General features: G+C 45.2%; 1 protein-coding gene across 1 annotated transcript in view; it reads left to right on the top strand.

The window, feature by feature from the left end:
* Positions 1–1,518: 1,518 nt before the first annotated feature.
* Positions 1,519–22,049, top strand: part of LOC122919741 (vomeronasal type-2 receptor 26-like) — a 36,308-nt gene continuing 15,777 nt past the window's right edge. Inside the window, exons 1-2 of the mRNA XM_044268926.1 lie at positions 1,519–2,041; positions 5,010–5,344. Coding sequence (XP_044124861.1) covers positions 1,519–2,041; positions 5,010–5,344 — 858 coding nt within the window. The remainder of the gene's footprint in view (positions 2,042–5,009; positions 5,345–22,049) is intronic.

Here is a 22,049-nt window from a genome sequence, read left to right as displayed (position 1 = left end):
GTTTGTCTACAAGGGATTTCTCTGGGCCTTCTCGGTGAGTGACGTGGACCCCTGACTCGGTAGGTAGATTGGTATACATTAAAACAGGAAACAAGGGTGGGAAAAAGAAAAGTATAAAAACAAAGGAAAAAAAAAAAAAAAAGGGGTAAAAGGCAAGACGCGACCGAAATGAAGGTAATAACGTGGAACGTTGTCATGGAACCATGAACCAGACGTACAACAAGAGATAAGTGGAAAATAAGAAGGTTTTATTGAAGAGCAAGCCGTAAGCAAAGTCCAAACGGATGGCTAAACCGAAGCAGGGTCTTGCGGAGACAGAGGTCAGGAACCAGAAGGGTAGTCAGACGAAGCCAGGAACAGGAACCAACGGGGTAGTCAGACGAAGCCGGAATCAGGAACCAACGGGGTAGTCAGACGAAGCCAGGATCAGGAACCAGAAGCAGCAGCAGTCTTGGAAGCATGTGAACACAGGAGGACCAAGCAAGGAACTGAAGCCACAGACCTCCTATATATATGAGCTAGGCATCCAGCTCCTCCCAGTGGGAAGGAGGAGCCGCAGGGTGGGAGGCTACAAGACAACCCAGAAACCAAGATGGCCGCCAGCACATGTCAAACGAAGGGAACAGCAAGGAGGTAAGACCATGACAAACGTTAAGGGTTTGAAGTCACCTCACAAAAGGTGGATGATTTTGCGACATCTTAAAAAACTCAAACCAGATGTGGTCCTTCTGCAAGAGACCCATCTTGAAGAGCAGGATTTTGATAGAATGAAAAAGCTATGGGTGGGCAAAGTGTTTGGGTCCCCGTCACTCAACCGAAAGGCAGGGGTACTGACACTTATTAGTAAACAGTTGAATTGCCAGGTTTTAGCACAGTCCAGTGACTCCCAGGGAAGATGGGCTCATATTTTACTACAGGTGCAGAACATGCAGTATAGCATACACAACGTATATTGTCCCAATACGGGGAACTCGTCCTTTCTAAAGGATCTGGAATTGAGGCTGCTAGGGGATGCGTGTGTGAATAAAATTGTAGGAGGGGATTTCAACGCGGTTCTGCATGGTGCGGCTGATCGGAAGAGGGTGGACGGAAAGGTGGGGGGGGGAGACCTCCCAAGACAAAGCATTGCAGCAGTTGTTGGTCGGTGGGGGACTAGTAGATGACTGGCGACGAACTCATCCTGATGATAGCAGTTATTCCTTCTATTCACACTCCCAAAATTCCTGGTCGCGAATAGATTACCTGCTGGTGACTCACAATCTATTGCACAGGGTGCTACTATCGGACATAGGGGACATTGTGATCTCGGACCACGCGCCGGTGACATTACTGGTTAGGGATGACTTCCCTAGGGGACCTGATTTCATATGGCGTTTCCCCTCTCAGCTCTGCGCTAGGGAGGAGTTCATAGAAAAGCTGATTATTTGGTGGGAGGAATATAAATCAGATAATGCGGATCACCTGGAAACACCAAACCTTTTCTGGAGTGCTTCCAAGGCAGTGCTGAGAGGCAGAATCATGGGGTATCTGGCAGGTCTTAAAAAGAAGGTCCATTTGCAGTTTGATCAGGCGAGCCAAAAGGTTAGGTTGACCTACTTAGCGTTTAAGCAGGACCCCACGGAGGCTAATAGGAAAAAGTGGATAGAGGAACGCCAGGTCTTTGAACACTGTGCTAAAGAGAGAGAATTATTGCGGAGCTCGGAGTTTGAGGCTAAGCTATTCAAGTTTGGAAATAAGTCAGGGAGGCTTCTAGCCAATTTAGCGAAGGGTCAGAGACAGCCGCAGTATATTAACAGCTTAAAAAACTCTGCGGGGAAAATCGTGCATGATCCGGCTCGGATTAACTCCATTTTAGGGGAATATTATGAGCATTTATACAAAGACGGGGGGAAAGTGGATTTGAGTGACACCCTCCTTGACAAAGTTGGGCTACCTAAGATGACCGAGGAACAGCGGAGTGCTTTAAATGCAGAAATTACGGAGACGGAGTTACAGGGAGTGATAAAGGGGTTGGGTAACTCTAAGGCTCCAGGACCGGACGGTTATACTGGAGAATACTATAAGGCATTATGTACCCAGGTCTCGCCAGTGTTGGTGAAGGTTTATAACAGCATGTTTGCGGGTGGACCGACCCTGGACGGAACTAGCCTCTCCTATATTAAACTGTTACCCAAGCCGGAAAAGGATCCATTGTTACCGGGTTCATACAGGCCTATTTCCCTGATAAATGTAGATGCAAAAATACTGTCAAAACTCATTGCGGACCGATTGGCCAAAGTGATGCCATTTTTGGTGGGACAGGAGCAGGTGGGTTTCGTCCGGGGTCGCGCCGCGGTGACGAATATTAGAACAGTACTGGCTGTCTTGGATAGGGTGCAACATGATCCGGAGGAGGGTGAGTCACCAGCCATGCTCACATTGGACGCCGAAAAAGCGTTTGATAATGTCAGGTGGGCATGGCTGGAGGCGGTCCTGGATAAAATGGAGATCACAGGTGCCTTTAGGACTGTCTTGTCGCAGATGTACCATAGGCCACAGGCGAGGGTCTTTACGCAGGGGCACTTATCCAAACCATTTACTTTACAAAAAGGGACTCGTCAGGGATGCCCCTTATCCCCTTTGCTATTTAATCTGGCACTGGAGCCGCTGGCTAGAGAGCTATGCAAGTCTAACCTATTTGAGGGGATAAGGGTAGGGAAGTCGCAAGTGAAGGCGGCTTTATTCGCCGATGACATTATATTATTTATGTCCAAACCGCAGGGGCAGATCGATACCGTTTTTAGGGCATTGGAGAGTTTCGGGAAGTATTCCGGGTATAGAGTGAATATGTCAAAGTGTGAACTACTGCCGATAAGCCAGAGGACTAAGTTCGAGGGGGGGCGGAAATAGGGGTGTTATGGGATCCTTGATAAAATCCCAAATTAGGTATTTGGGCATAAAGATTGGGCGGACACCGCATTCTATCTATCAGCTTAACTATCCACCTTTATTTCACAAAATTAAAGAGGATCTAGCCAGATGGCAACCGCTACCGTTATCCTTAATGGGCAGGTGCCAGGTAATTAAGATGTTAGCAATGTCCAAGCTGATGTATCCACTCCAGACCATACCGGTGCGCTTAAGGCATGTGGATGTGAGGAATGTGGAGAGATGTTTCACGAAATTCATTTGGAATGGCAAGAAATCGAGAGTCTCACTGAGGAAGTTGAAACTACGGAGGGAGATTGGAGGGTTAAATGTGCCCGATGTCAGGGGTTACAATTTGGCGTGCCTGAGTAGACATCTCCTGGATTGGTTTAATGGGACTTCCCACTACTCGAATCTGAGGTTGGAAAGGCAGCTAGCGGCACCCTGGGATTTGAAGGCCTTGGTGCATACCAAGTTATCTCAATTGCCCCGCTTAGCTAGGTGCTCGATAATCTTGCGAGACTCCATAATAACGTGGAAAAACCTTAGAAAATCATACAAACTTCCGTATCAGATTTCGAAACACCTCCCTTTGCATGACAACCCAGCCTTTGCACCGGGGCGGATGGAGCGGTCGTTTAGGGAATGGAGGATCAAGGGTATTAGGACAGTAAGGGATCTGTTCCATACTCAGGAGAATAGATGGGCGACTTTACGTGAATTGGAAGATAGGTGGGGACTGACAGGATCCAATTTGTTCCCATATTTACAGGCTAGGCACTATTGCGCTAGTCTGGCTATCAATATGACTGGTGAGTGGAATCAGAATAAATTTGATTCGTTCATTATTTCTGGTAACAGACAATCCATATCGCACCTGTATGGCAGTTTGAGGTGCCTTTGGGAGGACTCAACCTCTCAGGGATTGTTTGGAAAATGGGGGAACAAATTGGATTTGACGGAAGTTGGTCCAATTGCAAGAGTTGGTATAGCGGCCTTACACAAGGCAGTGGGGAATGAGATGATGAGAGAAACCCACTTTAAAATTGTCCATCATGCCCTGTATGGATTTGATTTGCCAGTGACGAGTGCGAAACCCAATAGGATGGTAACGTGTCCCAGGTGTTCAACGCCTAAAACTGATCTTCTGCATGGACTGTGGAGCTGCATAAAATTAGTGGAGTATTGGAAGATGGTGGGATTATTTCTTAGAGAGGGCAGTAATTTTTAAGGGGAACTGGATGTACAAAGGGCAATACTGCATGCGAGACAACAGGAGGAGTCGAATGAGGGGGGAGATAGGCAGGATGGAGGTTTCACAGCAATGGGACATAGGATAGTGCTTGAGGCTAAAAGATGTCTGTTGTCCAACTGGTTGGATTCCAAAGTCCCATCTAAGGATGAACTTCTTAGACGCCTGTGTCACATGCTACACTTGGAGTGGCTGGAAGCAGCAGGTAAAAAGGAAACGGCCGGCAAAAAGCTATACAAAACATGGAAAAAGTTCATGATTAATTTTATGGAGAGGGCTGAAACAGTGAGGATCATGAAGCCGTTCACCCTGACTGCTTGGTATTTGCAGGAGGACCTCAGGGGACGATTGGGGAGGCTTAAGGTTTGAGTCTTTGATGGTACGGGACGGGAGGTGCAGGAGGGCGTATAGTGGAGTCAGGATATTTGGTTGACGTTGGTGGCAAAACAGGGGGGGCCCAGAGAGAAATGTTTGTATACCCTTGGTAATCGTATTTGAATTGTATTCTTTATGTGGGGGGTGGGGGGTGGGGGAAGGAAAAAATGTTATGGGGGGGGTGGGGGGGGGGAGGGAATTTTTTTTTGGAAAAAAGGTATTGCATTATGTTGATGGATCTGAACAAGGCTGTGTCAACTACTTTGTACTCAACGGTTGCTTGTGGTTATATGATCTTTATTGTATTTTGGATGATGCTGTATTGTCTTTTATCAAGATCATGATGCAATACAAATAAACATCTTTGAAAAAAAAAAAAAGGGTTCTCTGGGGGGGCGGAGCCAACTGAGCATGGTGGAAGACGTGTGAGCTCTGAGCTCCTCACCACGCCACCCGATCTAAAGCTTTTTTACAGCCCTGACCGTCCTAATCATGGGCAAACTCAACAAGGAGAGAGGTGGAGAGGTCTCCCAGATGATAAAGACAAAGAAGGCGCATGGAGATCTAGATAAATACCGCTACAAGAAGACGGCGTCTCCGGCAGTCAGAGGGAAGATGGCGGCGGCGGAAGATCATGTTGCTGCCCTGGATATAGATTCGGACGACGCAAGCTCCTGCGCTCCTTCGGAACTGCCGGATGAATCAGATCCTGCTCCGATCACCAGAGCCTTCCTGCAGCATTCTTTACAGCAGTCCCTAGCTCAAGCCTTATCCCCAGTGTTATCGGAACTAGCGGTCATCAGAACGGAGGTAACGCATGTGGGGCAGAGAGTGGAAGCGCTAGAGGAATTTCAAGCTGCGGTAGTACAACACAGTAAGGGCCTGCAAAGCCATGTGAGATCACTGGGCTCCCAAGTGGATAGTATATACCTCCACTTAGAAGATCAAGAGAATAGGGGGAGGAGGAAAAATGTGAGGATAAGAGGAGTCCCTGAATCAGTGGCGGCAGAAGCATTGCTGGACAGTGTTAAGCAAATCTTTGCCATACTTGTGGGAGCAGAGCGGGCTGAAAAAATCATTATTGAGAGAGCACATAGAGCGCTCAGGCCCAAGCCTGCTGCAAGTGAACCGCCTAGAGATATCGTTTGTGCCCTCCTGAACTATCTCGATACTGCTGCAGTGCTTAAAGCGGCAAGGGAAAGTGGAGAGGTTGCCTTTGAGGGAAACAAGATCCTATTCTTTCAGGACCTAGCAGCAAGCACTCTAGCGAAAAGGAAGGCGCTGAAACCCCTCACGGCCGAATTAAGGGAGAGGAAGCTGCCCATGAGATGGCTGTTTCCGTTTGGCCTGAGTACCACTGTTAACGGCCGACAAATTGTAGTACGCCATCCTGATGAACTTCCCAAGATATGGGAGGCCCTGGAGATTCCTCCACTTGATATTCCCTCATGGCTCCCTTCGGCTAATATGGAGAAGTTGCCTAAGTTGTCTGGGCCGTTGCCCTGGCGCGATACACCTAAGAGCAAGCATCCAAAGAAGAAACCGCTGACAGGGGACTGAGTTGCTGTCTCTAGATGTCGAGAGTTACAGTTTTGATTCCCTCAGGGCGGTTACTTGCCCCAGAGAGAGTCCTGGTTTGTCTATTCAATATGAGTAGGACCTTTAGTAATAGACATTTACAGTTGGCACTGTTGAGAATCGTTCAATTTCAACTATTACTAGCACTATACTCGAAATGTTCAATTTGTTATGCCTGGTACCGAGAGAGTAGTTTAACTATTTTCTACCTCCATAGACGCTGACCTGTGGGATAGCAATTTCTTGGTCAATACATCCTGTATGAGTTCTGGAATCTTAAATTACTGAAGTTACTCGGTCAGTTTTATTGATATTATATGAGAGGTCGGGTGAGTGGTTCATCTAGAAGTCTCTACCTATGTCCCCTCCCCCAAACTCTCATTCTCAAAATGTACTTATACTTTTGCGCAAAATAGCGCCTTTAGGACTTAGTAGTCCTCTTATTCTGTTTATATATGGTTTATATGTTTTCTTTGTCTTTTTATTTTACTTCTTGAGTCGAACCATTGGATTCACTGCTTTCAATTGGAGGGTTGGTTTAGATTCTAAGTCTATCTGAAATGGCGCTTATTACAGTATATTCACTTAATGTGAATGGAATGAACATTCCACAGAAACGTAGCCAAGTTTATCATACATTGAGGAAAGAAAACCCTGATATTGTGTTTCTACAAGAAACACATTACAGGCACGAACATGTCCCCAATATGTCCAGTAAACATTTCCCTGATTGGCATCATGCCACCCATTCCTCGGCATCTAGGGGTGTCTCTATTGGATTTAGTAAGAATATCCCATTTCAGTTAATAGCGAAATTAATTGACCCCAACGGCAGATTCTTATTTATAAAGGGGAAAGTCTTAAATTCCATGGTTACCTTGGCGGCCGTATACGCCCCAAACAAGGGACAAATTAAATGGTTTATACAAGCGTTGGATTCTCTAAAGCAATTCACTGAAGGGATTTTGATACTGGGAGGGGACTTCAATCTGGCACTGGATCATGGGATGGACTCCACATCTGCCACGCCACAGTTTTCAGGTAAACAGAAACGTAGATTTCAGATTGCTCTGGCTGATGTGGGTCTATCCGATGTGTGGAGATTGATACACCCTGAGGTGAAGGATTTTACCTTTTTCTCTAAAGTTCACGGCTCTTATCAGCGCATAGATTATATATTTTTATCTAACAATGCTATTCCCATGGTTAAGGAAGCCTCCATAGGGTCGATCACGATATCGGATCATGCCCCGGTGAGTCTGAAATTGGCGTTGAAAGGCATGCCTGAGCGGCAATGGTCATGGAGACTCAATACAACCCTTTTGGAGGAGAGTGGTCATAGAGACAGGGTTCAGAAGGTATTGCTAGATTATTTTAGCTTAAACGAATCCCCTCAGATGTCATGCCCAATACTGTGGGAGGCCCATAAGGCTGTGGTAAGGGGGGAATTTATTAGCATAGGTTCCAAAGTAAAAAAACAAAGAACGCAGATAATAAATTCCTTACTCTTACAAATATCTACCCTGGAAAAGTTACATATAAAGTCTCGGACAGATGAGGTATTAACTCAACTGAAATCTCTAAGATCTCAGCTAAAGGATAAACTGAACATTAAGTCAGCTAAAATATTGCAAGCTCTGCGTTTTAAATATTATTCGCTAAATTGATGTCGAACCTGCTAAAAGCCCAGAGAAATAAGGCCTTTATCCAAGTAATTAAATCTAGAGAGGGGAACAGGTTAACTGCTACACCCGCTATAGCGAAAGAATTCTGTAGGTTCTATACCTCACTTTACAATCTAGAGGGAGAAAGGGGGACTGACAGCAGAGATAATACATCGCTGCAAAACAACATAGATGACTTTCTGGAATCTATTGATATGCCTGCCTTGTCTGCCGGAGAAAAGACGGATCTATTAAAGCCGTTCACCGAGGAGGAAGTTGCTAAGGTCCTCTGTAGCATACCATCTGGAAAAAGTCCGGGACCAGATGGATTTCCTATAGTGTACTATAAGAAATTTGCGGAAATACTGATTCCTCATTTCACTAAGATGTGCAACTCCCTCCTTGGTGGCTCGGTTCTTACCCCGCAGGCCCAGGAGGCGACAATCACTATCATCCCCAAGGAAGGGAAGGACCCTGAAGCGTGTGGTAGCTATCGCCCAATCTCGCTCCTTAACACGGATTTAAAATGGTGGGCTAAATTGCTAAGTCATCGTATAGCGGGTTTGCTGCCTGGGTTGGTGGGGGAGGAGCAAGTAGGGTTTGTGCCCGGCAGAGAAGGTAGGCATAATGTTAGTCGAGTGGTAAACGCGGTTTGCTATGCTAAGAAGAAAAATATGCCTTTACTATTATTAGGGACAGATGCGGAAAAGGCATTTGATAGGGTTAGCTGGCCTTTCATGCGCAGTACCCTATTGGCGTTTGGCTTTCCTGATACGTTTGTCAGAGCGATCTTCTCCCTGTATTCTGCTTCCACAGCTCGTATTCTAGTGAACGGTACACTGTCTGATCCTTTCGTCATTAAGAATGGCACTAGGCAGGGGTGCCCCCTCTCCCCATCTTTATTTATTTTAGCCCTTGAAACGCTTCTGCTAAGATTCAGGCAGGATTCTAGTATTAGAGGAATTAAAATTAGAAGTGACACACAGAAAATGGCAGCATTTGCTGACGATTTGCTACTAATGGTCACTAACCCCATAGAAGCAATGAACCAAATTCTAGACACCTTTACAGCTTTTGGAGAGATTTCCAATTTTAAAATTAACATGGAGAAATCAGAAGCCATCAGAGTTTCCCTAACCCCTTCCCAACTGAAAAAGATAAGAGATATGTCCCCTTTTAAAGGGAACCTGTCACCATGATTTTGCGCATAGAGCTGGGGACATGGGCTGCTAGATGGCCACTAGCACATCTGCAGTACCCAGGTCCCATAGCTCTCTGCGCTTTTATTGAGTTAAAAAAACGTTTTGAGTGATATGCTAATTACCTCATATGTGTCCTGTAGCCCGAGATGAGTCAACCGGAAAGGAGCCCAGCACCGCCCCGCGTCCTCCAATTCTCCTCCCTGCTGGGTGACGTCGCATAGCTGGAGCGCCGAAATATCGCTATGCCAGCACAGGGAATGAACATGATGCCGACACTGTGCATGCGCTAGCTCGCGCATCGCGAGATTTCGGCGCTCCAGCTATGCGACGTCACCCAGCAGGGAGGAGAATTGGAGGACGCGGGGCGGTGCTGGGCTCCTTTCCGGTTGACTCATCTCGGGCTACAGGACACATATGAGGTAATTAGCATATCACTCAAAACGGTGACAGGTTTCCTTTAACCACCTCCGGACCGCCTAACGCACATGTGCGTTCCGGAGGTGGCAGCGCTGCGCACAGTCACGCATATACGCGTCATCTCGCGAGACGCGAGATGACGCGAATATGCGCGCGCGCATGCGCAGTTCGCGCCGGCATTTCGCACAGCAGTATTTCGTCAGCAACCTGCCAGCCAATGATCGTGGCTGGCAGGTTGCTGATTTTTAAAAAATCCAATCAAAGTGCCAGATAGCAGATCATATTAGTAAATATGATCTGTTATATGGCTGCCTGCTCCTCTGCTGGTTCTTTTCGTCGGTTGGATCCAGCAGAGGAGCAGGCTACACAGTGCGTACACCAAACACTACACTATAGCCCCTGATCACCCCCCTGAACCCCAATTAACCCTTTGATCACCCCTTTGATCACCCCTGTCAATCACAAGTGAAAAGAAAAAAGTGATCAGTGCAAACTGTCACTTTTTTTTTTCACTGTTATTGACCGTTAGGTTTTAGGTATAGTTTAGGTCCCTTGGTTAGGTAGTTAGCGATCAGTTAGCGCCCAGCCCACCGCACCGCAGTCCGTTATTCTCTGATTAGCGTATCGCTAATCAGCATTTGTACTTTTATAGTATCTGGAAGTGATCAAAACTGATCACGGTCAGATCTATAATTGTATTAGTGTCACTTTAGTTCGCCCTCCACCCAAAACGCAGTGTTTGCCCGATCAGGCCTGATCGGTCGCCCACACGTGCGTTCGCCCACACCCGCCCCACCGCAGTGACAAAAAAAAAATTTTTTTTTGATCACTGCACATTCACTTTACACGCACTGCGGCGATAAAAAAAGTTTTTATCAACCGCAGCGGCCTCCGGTACTTCGCTAGCCTCCCCTTTGTAAGACAGGCTTGCTTTTTTTTTCTTGGGTAGTCTCAGGGAATACCCCTAAATTTAGTTGCCCACATGTCTAACAGGGGGTATTCCTCTGAAGAGGCCTACAGGCTTCTGACCCAGTCGGATGAGGAGTGGGAACCCTCATCTGATGAATCCAGCGGGTCAGAATACGAACCTGTAGAAAGCAGTGGCTCTCTGACCCAAAGTTCGGACGAGGAGGCTGAGGTCCCTGATACCACCAGGCGTACCCGGCCCCGTGTCGCTAGACCGCAGGTTGCGCAGGATCCGCTTCAAGAGCAGCAGAGTGGGGCTGGTGCTGTCGGATTACGTGGTGAGGCATACACCAGCAGCCCAGCCCTCCCTGGACCTAGTACCAGCACTGCCGTACAACCTGGTGAAGTAGCGAGCACCAGAAGGGCAGTTGAAGCTGGTACGGTGGCACGTGCAGTAGTGACCCCGTCGCAGCCACCGCAAAGACGTGCCCGTAGAGCCCCTAGAATCCCAGAGGTGCTGGCAAACCCTGATTGGCAGTCCCCAACTTCAGCCGCACCTGTAGTTTTCCCTTTCACTGCCCAGTCTGGAGTTCGGGTTGAGACGGCTCAGATCGGTTCGGCCCTGGGATTTTTTGAGCTGTTCTTGACTGCGGAGCTTTTAGACATAGTTGTGGCCGAAACAAACAGGTATGCCACACAATTTATCACCGCTAACCCGGGAAGCTTTTATGCCCAGCCTTTCCGGTGGAAACCAGTCCAAGTTTCCGAACTTAAAACTTTTCTGGGCCTCCTCCTCAACATGGGCCTGACAAAAAAGCATGAATTGCGGTCATATTGGTCCACGAACCCGATTCATCACATGCCCATGTTCTCTGCTGCCATGTCCAGGGCACGTTTTGAGGCCATCCTGCGGTTCCTGCACTTTAGTGACAACACCGCCTCCCGTCCCAGGGGCCACCCTGCTTTTGACCGGCTCCACAATATTCGGCCCCTCATAGACCATTTCAACCAGAAATTTGCAGATATTTATACCCCAGAGCAAAACATCTGCATAGACGAGTCCCTGATACATTTTACCGGGCGCCTTGGCTTCAAACAATACATCCCAAGCAAGCGCGCCCGGTATGGGGTCAAATTGTATAAGCTCTGTGAAAGGGCCACAGGCTATACCCACAAATTTCGTGTCTATGAGGGAAAAGATCAGACCCTGGAGCCGGTCGGTTGCCCTGACTACCTGGGGAGCAGTGGGAAGACAGTTTGGGACTTGGTGTCACCCTTATTCGGCAAGGGGTACCATCTTTATGTGGACAATTTTTACACAAGTGTGGCCCTCTTTAGGCATTTGTTTCTAGAACGGATTGGCGCCTGTGGTACCGCGCGAACTAGTCGCGCGGGCTTCCCCCAACGGCTCGTTACCGCCCGTCTTGCAAGGGGGCAGAGGGCCGCACTGTGTAACGAAGAACTGCTCGCGGTGAAATGGAGAGACAAGCGTGACGTTTACATGCTCTCCTCCATTCACGCAGACACGACAATACAAATTGAGCGAGCAACCCGTGTCATTGAAAAGCCCCTCTCAGTCCACGACTATAACCTCCACATGGGAGGGGTCGACTTCAATGACCAGATGTTGTCTCCGTATTTAGTTTCCCGACGCACCAGACGCTGGTATAAGAAGGTGTCTGTATATTTAATTCAATTGGCTCTGTACAATAGTTTTGTTCTCTACAGTAAGGCTGGGAGAACTGGATCCTTCCTCAAATTTCAGGAAGAGATCATCGAGAACCTCCTGTATCCAGGAGGTTCCGTGGCCCCAACCACCAGTGTAGTTAGCCGTCTACACGAGCGACATTTCCCCAATGTCGTTCCTGGTACCTCAACCCAACAGTCACCCCGAAAAAGATGTCGTGTCTGTAGCAGGAGTGGAATAAGGCGTGACACCCGCTATTTCTGTCCTGACTGTCCGGACCACCCTGCCCTATGCTTTGGAGAGTGTTTCCGGAAGTACCACTCACAGGTACACTATTAGCATAGGGATCATCTCACCAGGACAGGCACACAGGGCTATTAGGGCCCATTCACTCACTGCTGCTGCAAACGTCTCCTTTCACATGGGACAAAGTGCATAACGCACTTCGCCACATCTTTGGGCGATTTGCGCTTTGCACATTGACCCATGGGGAAGGAGAGGTTTGTTCTATAAAGGTAAAAAAACAAAAAAACAAAAAACAAAACACACCAGTAAGCAAACACGTTAATGTTCAGTTAAAAAAGTTAAAGTTTATATGTTCTGTTGCAAAGTTAATAAAATTTTTGCGTTGCGGCCTGTTTTTTTTTTTTTTTTTTTTTTTTTTTTTAACTTCCAGGTGGACCAACCGATCGACTAGCTGCAGCACCGATGTGCATTCTGACAGAAGCATTGCGCTGCTGTCAGATTACACGCAAGTCGGTGTATGCGGCGCTGCAAGACAGGATTTTCTCCTCTGCAGTGACAGATACGTTTGCCGAGGCATACGTGCTGAGGAGGAGGCGGCGTTCCTATGCTTTGGCAAGCACTTTGTATATATATATATAAAAAAATATATAAAAATCCCGGCAATGATTTATTCATCCACATCGATTGATGCGAATGGAGAAATCTGGTTTGCCAGGGCATACGAGCTAAGTGGGTATGGATGTAGGGCGGAGCTCCTATGTCCTGGCAGACGCCTTTCCCCTCCATTTTTTTTTTTTGGCAGAGATTTTTTCATCCACATTGATCAATGCGAATGAAGAAATCTGTGCCGTTCATTTTTTTCTTTCAGCCCAGAGGCTGAACGGAAAAAAAATCTCATTACCTGTATGCTCAATATAAGGAGAATAGCAGAAACTCCTAATGCTGGCCATACATGTAATGATTGCGGAGACCCTCAAATGCCAGGGCAGTACAAACACCCCACAACTGACCCCATTTTGGAAAGAAGACACCCCAAGGTATTTGCTGAGGGGCATATTGAGTCCATGAAAGATTTAAATTTTTGTCCTAAGTTAGCGGAAAGTGACACTTTGTGAGAAAAAAAAAATATATCAATTTCCGCTAACTTATGCAAAAAAAATAAAAAATTCTATGAACTTGCCATGCCCCTCATTGGATACCTTGGGGTGTCTTCTTTCCAAAGTGGGGTCACATGTGGGGTATTTATACTGCCCTGGATTTTTAGGGGCCCTAAAGCGTGAGAAGAAGTCTGGGATCCAAATGTCTAAAAATGCCCTCCTAAAAGGAATTTGGGCCCCTTTGCGCATCTAGGCTGCAAAAAAGTGTGACACATCTGGTATCGCCGTACTCAGGAGAAGTTGGGGAATGTGTTTTGGGGTGTCATTTTACATATACCCATGCTGGGTGAGAAAAATATCTTGGTCAAATGCCAACTTTGTATAAAAAAATGGGAAAAGTTGTCTTTTGCCAAGATATTTCTCTCACCCAGCATGGGTATATGTAAAATGACACCCCAAAACACATTCCCCAACTTCTCCTGAGTACGGCGATACCAGATGTGTCACACTTTTTTGATGCCAAGGTGGGCAAAGGGGCACATATTCCAAAGTGCACCTTTCGGATTTCACCGGTCATTTTTTACAGATTTTGATTGCAAAGTACTTCTCACACATATGGGCCCCTAAATTGCCAGGGCAGTATAACTACGCCACAAGTGACCCCATTTTGGAAAGAAGACACCCCAAGGTATTCCGTGAGGGGCATGGCGAGTTCCTAGAATTTTTTATTTTTTGTCGCAAGTTAGTGGAATATGAGACTTTGTAAGAAAAAAAGAGAAAAAAAAAAATCATCATTTTCCGCTAACTTGTGACAAAAAATAAAAAATTCTAGGAACTCGCAGTGCCCCTCACGGAATACCTTGGGGTGTCTTCTTTCCAAAATGGGGTCACTTGTGGCGTAGTTATACTGCCCTGGCAATTTAGGGGCCCAAATGTGTGAGAAGTACCTTGCAATCAAAATGTGTAAAAAATGGCCTGCAAAATCTGAAAGGTGCACTTTGGAATATGTGCCCCTTTGCCCACCTTGGCAGCAAAAAAGTGTGACACATCTGGTATCGCCGTACTCAGGAGAAGTTGGGGAATGTGTTTTGGGGTGTCATTTTACATATACCCATGCTGGATGAAAGAAATATCTTGGCAAAAGACAACTTTTCCCATTTTTTTATACAAAGTTGGCATTTGACCAAGATATTTTTCTCACCCAGCATGGGTATATGTAAAATGACACCCCAAAACACATTCCCCAACTTCTCCTGAGTACGGCGATACCAGATGTGTGACACTTTTTTGCTGCCAAGGTGGGCAAAGGGGCACATATTCCAAAGTGCACCTTTCGGATTTCACCGGTCATTTTTTACAGATTTTGATTGCAAAGTACTTCTCACACATATGGGCCCCTAAATTGCCAGGGCAGTATAACTACGCCACAAGTGACCCCATTTTGGAAAGAAGACACCCCAAGGTATTCCGTGAGGGGCATGGCGAGTTCCTAGAATTTTTTATTTTTTGTCGCAAGTTAGTGGAATATGAGACTTTGTAAGGAAAAAAGAGAAGAAAAAAAAAATCATCATTTTCCGCTAGCTTGTGACAAAAAATAAAAAATTCTAGGAACTCGCCATGCCCCTCACGGAATACCTTGGGGTGTCTTCTTTCCAAAATGGGGTCACTTGTGGCGTAGTTATACTGCCCTGGCAATTTAGGGGCCCAAATGTGTGAGAAGTACCTTGCAATCAAAATGTGTAAAAAATGGCCTGCAAAATCCGAAAGGTGCACTTTGGAATATGTGCCCCTTTGCCCACCTTGGCAGCAAAAAAGTGTGACACATCTGGTATCGCCGTACTCAGGAGAAGTTGGGGAATGTGTTTTGGGGTGTCATTTTACATATACCCATGCTGGATGAGAGAAATATCTTGGCAAAAGACAACTTTTCCCATTTTTTTATACAAAGTTGGCATTTGACCAAGATATTTTTCTCACCCAGCATGGGTATATGTAAAATAACACCCCAAAACACATTCCCCAACTTCTCCTGAGTACGGCGATACCAGATGTGTCACACTTTTTTGCTGCCAAGGTGGGCAAAGGGGCACATATTCCAAAGTGCACCTTTTGGATTTCACCGGTCATTTTTTACACATTTTGATAGCAAAGTTCTTCTCACACATTTGGGCGCCTAAATTGCCAGGGCAGTATAACTACCCCACAAGTGACCCCATTTTGGAAAGAAGACACCCCAAGGTATTCCGTGAGGGGCATGGCGAGTTCCTAGAATTTTTTATTTTTTGTCGCAAGTTAGTGGAATATGAGACTTTGTAAGAAAAAATAAAAAAAATAAAATCATCATCATTTTCCGCTAACTTGTGACAAAAAATAAAAAGTTCTATGAACTCACTATGCCCATCAGCGAATACCTTAGGGTGTCTACGTTCCGAAATGGGGTCATTTGTGGGGGTTTTCTACTGTTTGGGCATTGTAGAACCTCAGGAATCATGACAGGTGCTCAGAAAGTCAGAGCTGTTTCAAAAAGCGGAAATTCACATTTTTGTACCATAGTTTGTAAATGCTATAACTTTTACCCAAACCATTTTTTTTTTTTTGCCCAAACATTTTTTTTTTATCAAAGACATGTAGAACAATAAATTTGGCGAAAAATTTATATATGGATGTCGTTTTTTTTGCAAAATTTTACAGCTGAAAGTGAAAAATGTCATTTTTTTGCAAAAAAATCGTTACATTTTGATTAATAACAAAAAAAGTAAAAATGCCAGCAGCAATGAAATACCACCAAATGAAAGCTCTATTAGTGAGAAGAAAAGGAGGTAAAATTCATTTGTATGGTAAGTTGCATGACCGAGCGATAAACGGTGAAAGTAGTGTAGTGCCGAAGTGTAAAAAGTGCTCTGGTCATGAAGGGGGTTTCACCTAGCGGGGCTGAAGTGGTTGAGTGGCCCTCCACGGCAATTAAATACTTAGGAGTTATGATACCTGCCAATCCCACCCAACTGTTCCAGCTCAACTATTCTCCTTTGTTGACCAAAGTTCAAATGTTCTTGACTAAATCCTTGTCACCCAAGGTTTCCTGGCTAGGGCGGAAGAACGTATTAACCTCCTACATTCTCCCCCAAATACTATATATGCTTCGCTCCCTTCCGATAACAATACCCAGATCATTCCTAAATAAATTGAGATCGATTATGGGGAAATTCTTATGGGATAACAAAAGAGCAAGATTACCGCACTCCCTGCTTATACGGAAGAAGAGACATGGGGGAATCTCTTTACCAGATATCTCTGCCTACGTTCAGGCTATTCATCTAGAGAGATGGTTAACCTTATGCAGTCCAAGGGACACTTCCCTGCATGCTAGGTTTGAGAGAGAAGTATTAGGTAAAAGAAGTTCATACTTGTTGTGGCATAAACCTTCAACTCTAAGCCCTACGGAACTCATAAGTGTTATAACTAAAAGCACTATTAAAGAATGTCAGAGGTCGTTAGCATTAAACCTTGGAAAAGGAAGTCTATCCCCTATTGCCCCCCTTAATATACTCCCATATGTCCTTTCAGATAGAGTTATAGAAGCCAACCCAGTATGGAACTCTGTATCAGAACTAAAAATAGGAGACCTTTTACAATTACCTCTCTCCAATGATATCTATGAATCTCTCAAAGGTGAACCACCGAGGGTAGGCTCAGATATACAAAAATGGGACTTTGAAGTCACGTGTAAGAAGTTTAAGGTAACTAAACACCAATCTAAGATAGATCCGTTCTGGTTAGAGAACATGGTCTTATTGCCGAAATTACCAACTAAAACTTTATCTTTAATATACAGACAGATTCTAGAAAAGAGAGGGGATAACCCGCCCACTTACATTAAAGAATGGGAGAAGGAATTGGGGATAACTCTTTATGAGCCTAGTAAAACCTTCATTTTATCTCACTCACATGGGTTCTCCAGATGTGTTAGAGTGCAGGAGAATTCGCTCAAACCTTAACTAGATGGTACCGTACACCTGAATTCCTGCAAAAAATCAACTTACTTCCCTCAAGCGAGTGTTGGAGATGTATGGAGGGAGTGGGTAACATTTCCCACATATGGTGGCATTGTCATAAAATTAGACAGTTCTGGGATGATGTGGAGAGCACCATGAACAAGATCTGTAGGGGGAACCTATCTCTTTCCCCCTACCCAAAACAGGCTAGGTGTGCTAAGCTAGTGGACTGAGTAATCAGTTGCAATTGTTTGGCCTCATCTAGGATTAACTTAAGTTCCCGTCTAAAACTGTCAGTTGGATCCTTAGTTAACACCTCATATGTCTCGCGATCCTTACGCAGCGTTTCACACATAATTAGATATTGATCATTGTTCATGACCACTGTGTTCCCCCCCTTATTGAAAGGTTTGATTACAATTGAGGAATCCTTCTCCAGGTTTGAGATCGCAGGGGCGCGATCGCAATTAGAGTATAGAATAGGTAATTGTAATTCCTCTATTTGTTTGGATACCAAATTCCGTATCTTGGAATTTACACTCACCAAAAACGTCTTCACCTTTAATAACAGGCTCTACCACTAGCTCAGGGGCACCATGATGGGGAGTCCTTGTGCCCCATCGTATGCAAACTTGTTCCTGGGATGGTGGGAGGAGACTTTGGTGTTTTCGGATGAGATGACTGACAATACTCGGCCTATAGGGCTTTGGGCGCAATACATAGATGACATTTTTATCATCTGGAATGGGGACCAGCCGGGGTTTGAATCCTTTGTGAGTGGTTTCAATGACAATCAGATAGGCCTGAGATTTACCCAACCCAACTCTACCAATTCCCTCCTGAGGTGGGAGAGTAGCCATCCTCTCCCACACAGGAGAGGAATCCCAAGGGGGCAATACCTCTGTTTGAGGAAGAATTGCTCGAATAAACATGAATTTATCTCTCAGGCCTCTGACTTGCGTCAGAGATTTCGACAACGTGGGTACCCAGATAAACTGCTCAGACCGGCATATAGGTGTACTTTACAAAAGGAGAGATCCACTCTCCTGATTCTGAGACATACCGAAGAACATAGTAATAAATTGATATGATTAATTACCACCTATGATAAGGCCGCTAGACAGGTATGGGAGATAGTGACCCAATGGATATTCACAATGGATCCTGATTTAAAATAAATTCTTGGTGACTATTCACATACAACCTATCGTCGCGGCAAAAGCTTACGGGACAGATTGGTGCACAGTCAATTCGCACCGCAGACCTTGGCTCCAGAGGAGAACCAAGGGCTCTTATAGGTGTGGCGGGTGCATTGCATGTCGCCATATACTTACACGGAAAACTTTCAGGATCAACATTACAGGCCGAGAATATTCCATTCATGATTATATTAACTGTAAAACGCGGGGAGTCATTTACAGAGTCATTTACAGATTCGCCAGTGTGGTATGGAATATATTGGCAAGACCATCGGAGAATTTTGCAGTAGGGTGGGTGAACACCTCAATGACATTGCTAACGGGAGAGACACCCCTATTGCCAAACATGTCAGCCAATTTCATAACGGCATGGCTCGAGTTTCCTTTATGGGTATTGACACGGTCAAACCACCCGCGAGGGAAGGTAATTGGGATAGAGAGTTGCTGCAGAGAGAGGCCCGGTGGATCCTTTATTTAAAAAACTATGGCTCCCAGGGGGCTCAATGAACAGCTCAATTTTAGCTGTTTTATTTAATTAGTTTTTTCCTCCGGGGTCAAATCTCACTTTCCACTGGTCCAGAGGGGACTTGGACCATTATGTCCAACATGTTTTTCATACTAGTATAAACCTAACCCACCCTCTGGAGTCCAATTTTTGAATTTGTGGATTGTCGGTTCCCCTACCTTTGACCTATAGTTAATATCAATTCTAATTTTTCTTATTTAGGGTTCATTTAACTGTTTGGATATATCAACTAAAATATTATCCAATTACAGATGTCTGGATATGTCAATCAAAACATCACTTTGCCTCACTGCCCTGCTGGCATGTCAGTTTGAATAATGATTTGTCTAATAAGCTTGGTTTTAATGCCTTCTTATCTCCTATGTAATGGAAGGATTTTGGTTACCAGGATGCAGAAACTCTTGTGTCCAATTACAGTCACCGCGACAGTGCTTGTCAAGCTTGGCGTCCTGGTTGCTAGGCACTAGATCGGCCCCTTCTCGCAAATTAAGTTCTGGCCCATGTAACCCTGCTTCGCTTGGTGCCCCATGTGACGCTGATTGGTGGTCACGTGATCGGGTCACATGACTGGAGAGGCGGGTTCGCTGGAGAAAAGCGCGCAGTGCAGACATTTAAATCGCAGCACTTGGCATCACACCATGCTGATAGATGAACCCTCATATTAGCAGGGAATGCCGAAATCTCGAACCCACTAGCCGGGCTGTATTAGATGAGAGACGTACAGTTGCAAGAAAAAGTATGTGAACCCTTTGGAATGATGTGGATTTCTGCACAAATTGGTCATAAAATGTGATCTGATTTTCATCTAAGTCACAACAATAGACAATCACAGTCTGCTTAAACTAATAACACACAAAGAATTAAATGTTACCATGTTTTTATTGAACACACCATGTAAACATTCACAGTGCAGGTGGAAAAAGTATGTGAACCCTTGGATTTAATAACTGGTTGAACCTCCTTTGGCAGCAATAACTTCAACCAAACGTCTCCTGTAGTTGCAGATCAGACGTGCACAACGGTCAGGAGTAATTCTTGACCATTCCTCCTTACAGAACTGTTTCAGTTCAGCAATATTCTTGGGATGTCTGGTGTGAATGGCTTTCTTGAGGTCATTCCACAGCATCTCAATCGGGTTGAGGTCAGGACTCTGACTGGGCCACTCCAGAAGGCGTATTTTCTTCTGTTTAATCCATTCTGTTGTTGATTTACTTCTACGCTTTGGGTCGTTGTCCTGTTGCAACACCCATCTTCTGTTGAGCTTCAGCTGGTGGACAGATGGCCTTAAGTTCTCCTGCAAAATGTCTTGATAAACTTGAGAATTCATTTTTCCTTCGATGATAGCAATCCGTCCAGGCCCTGACGCAGCAAAGCAGCCCCAAACCATGATGCCCTCACCACCATACTTCACAGTTGGGATGAGGTTTTGATGTTAGTGTGCTGTGCCTCTTTTTCTCCACACATAGTGTTGTGTGTTTCTTCCAAACAACTCAACTTTGGTTTCATCTGTCCACAGAATATTTTGCCAGTACTGCTGTGGAACATCCAAGTGCTCTTGTACAAATTGTAAACGTGCAGCAATGTTTTTTTTTGGACATCAGTGGCTTCCTCTGTGATATCCTCCCATGAAATCCATTCTTGCTTAGTGTTTTACATATCGTAGATTCGCTAACAGGGATGTTAGCATATGCCAGAGACTTTTGTAAGTCTTTAGCTGACACTCTAGGATTCTTCTTCACCTCATTGAGCAGTCTGCGCTGTGCTTTTGCAGTCATCTTTACAGGAAGGCCACTCCTAGGGAGAGTAGCAGCAGTGCTGAACTTTCTCCATTTATAGACAATTTGTCTTACCGTGGACTGATGAACAGCAAGGCTTTTGGAGATACTTTTATAACCCTTTCCAGCTTTATGCAAGTCAACAATTATTAATCGTAGGTCTTCTGAGAGCTCTTTTGTGCAAGGCATCATTCACATCAGGCAATGCTTCTTGTGAAAAGCAAACCCAGAACTGGTGTGTGTTTTTTAATAGGGCAGGGCAGCTGTAACCAACACCTCCAATCTCATCTCATTGATTGGACTCCAGTTGGCTGACACCTCACTCCAATTAGTTCTTGGAGATGTCATTAGTCTAGGGGTTCACATACTTTTTCCACCTGCACTGTGAATGTTTCTTTTTCTTGCAATTGTATATTGATTTCAGGTCCACTGACCGGGGCCCTCTCTGTTTTATACTTTTGTCCATTTTACTTGGTCGCATCTATGTATTGATTAAGTGTTTTAGGACAGCATATACTGTATATTGTGTTTGATACCCTTACCAAGTTTCCCCATACGAGTTATCAGACGAAACGTGGCACGTCGGGATCCATGTTTAGGGATTACCAGAGAATCTACCCGGGTTCAGGGACAGGTATCCGGACGGGGTCGCCCCTGTCAGGGCGGGTGCTCTGTGTAGATAGGCAGGGTATTTTCTAGCCCCCTAGCACCTGTCGTTAGGGCTAGCACACCCTTGTGCCTATCTACCACAGTGGCTGACCAGATACCAAGTCTTCTACATCTTCTGGGACCGCACCTTCCTCTGTTTGAATCATCTTGCCTGCACATTTCAATATTGGTAAGAAGTTTCCAATTTTTTTAAGCAGAGCTGAACAAGTGCCCCGCTTGAGATATTTGATTGGTATGCTGATTTGGATGTATATTTTTCTTTATATATATTTTTGGGTGTTTGTGTATGTGATCATACCATAGTGTAGCGATTTTATATTTGATACTAGTAAAAGTTAAGTTTTATCTCCCTAGCTTCGCCTTCTTTTGGAGGTGATTCAGTGTGGTATTTATTAATTGTGGGGAGTATTATTTGGGAACCTACAAATTCTGTTTCCCTCTAGAGTTGTTTATACAATCACTGGCCTCGGCAGTGACACCTTGTACTGCTGAGGCCAGTGACTGCCTGCATGGTGACCTGTGTGCACGGAACGTCACTGTTGCACCCAAAAAGATGA

This window comes from Bufo gargarizans, chromosome 9 (assembly GCF_014858855.1).
Source record: "Bufo gargarizans isolate SCDJY-AF-19 chromosome 9, ASM1485885v1, whole genome shotgun sequence".
NCBI classification, from domain to species: Eukaryota; Metazoa; Chordata; class Amphibia; order Anura; family Bufonidae; genus Bufo; species Bufo gargarizans.
This window is presented reverse-complemented; position numbering and strand designations above follow the sequence as displayed.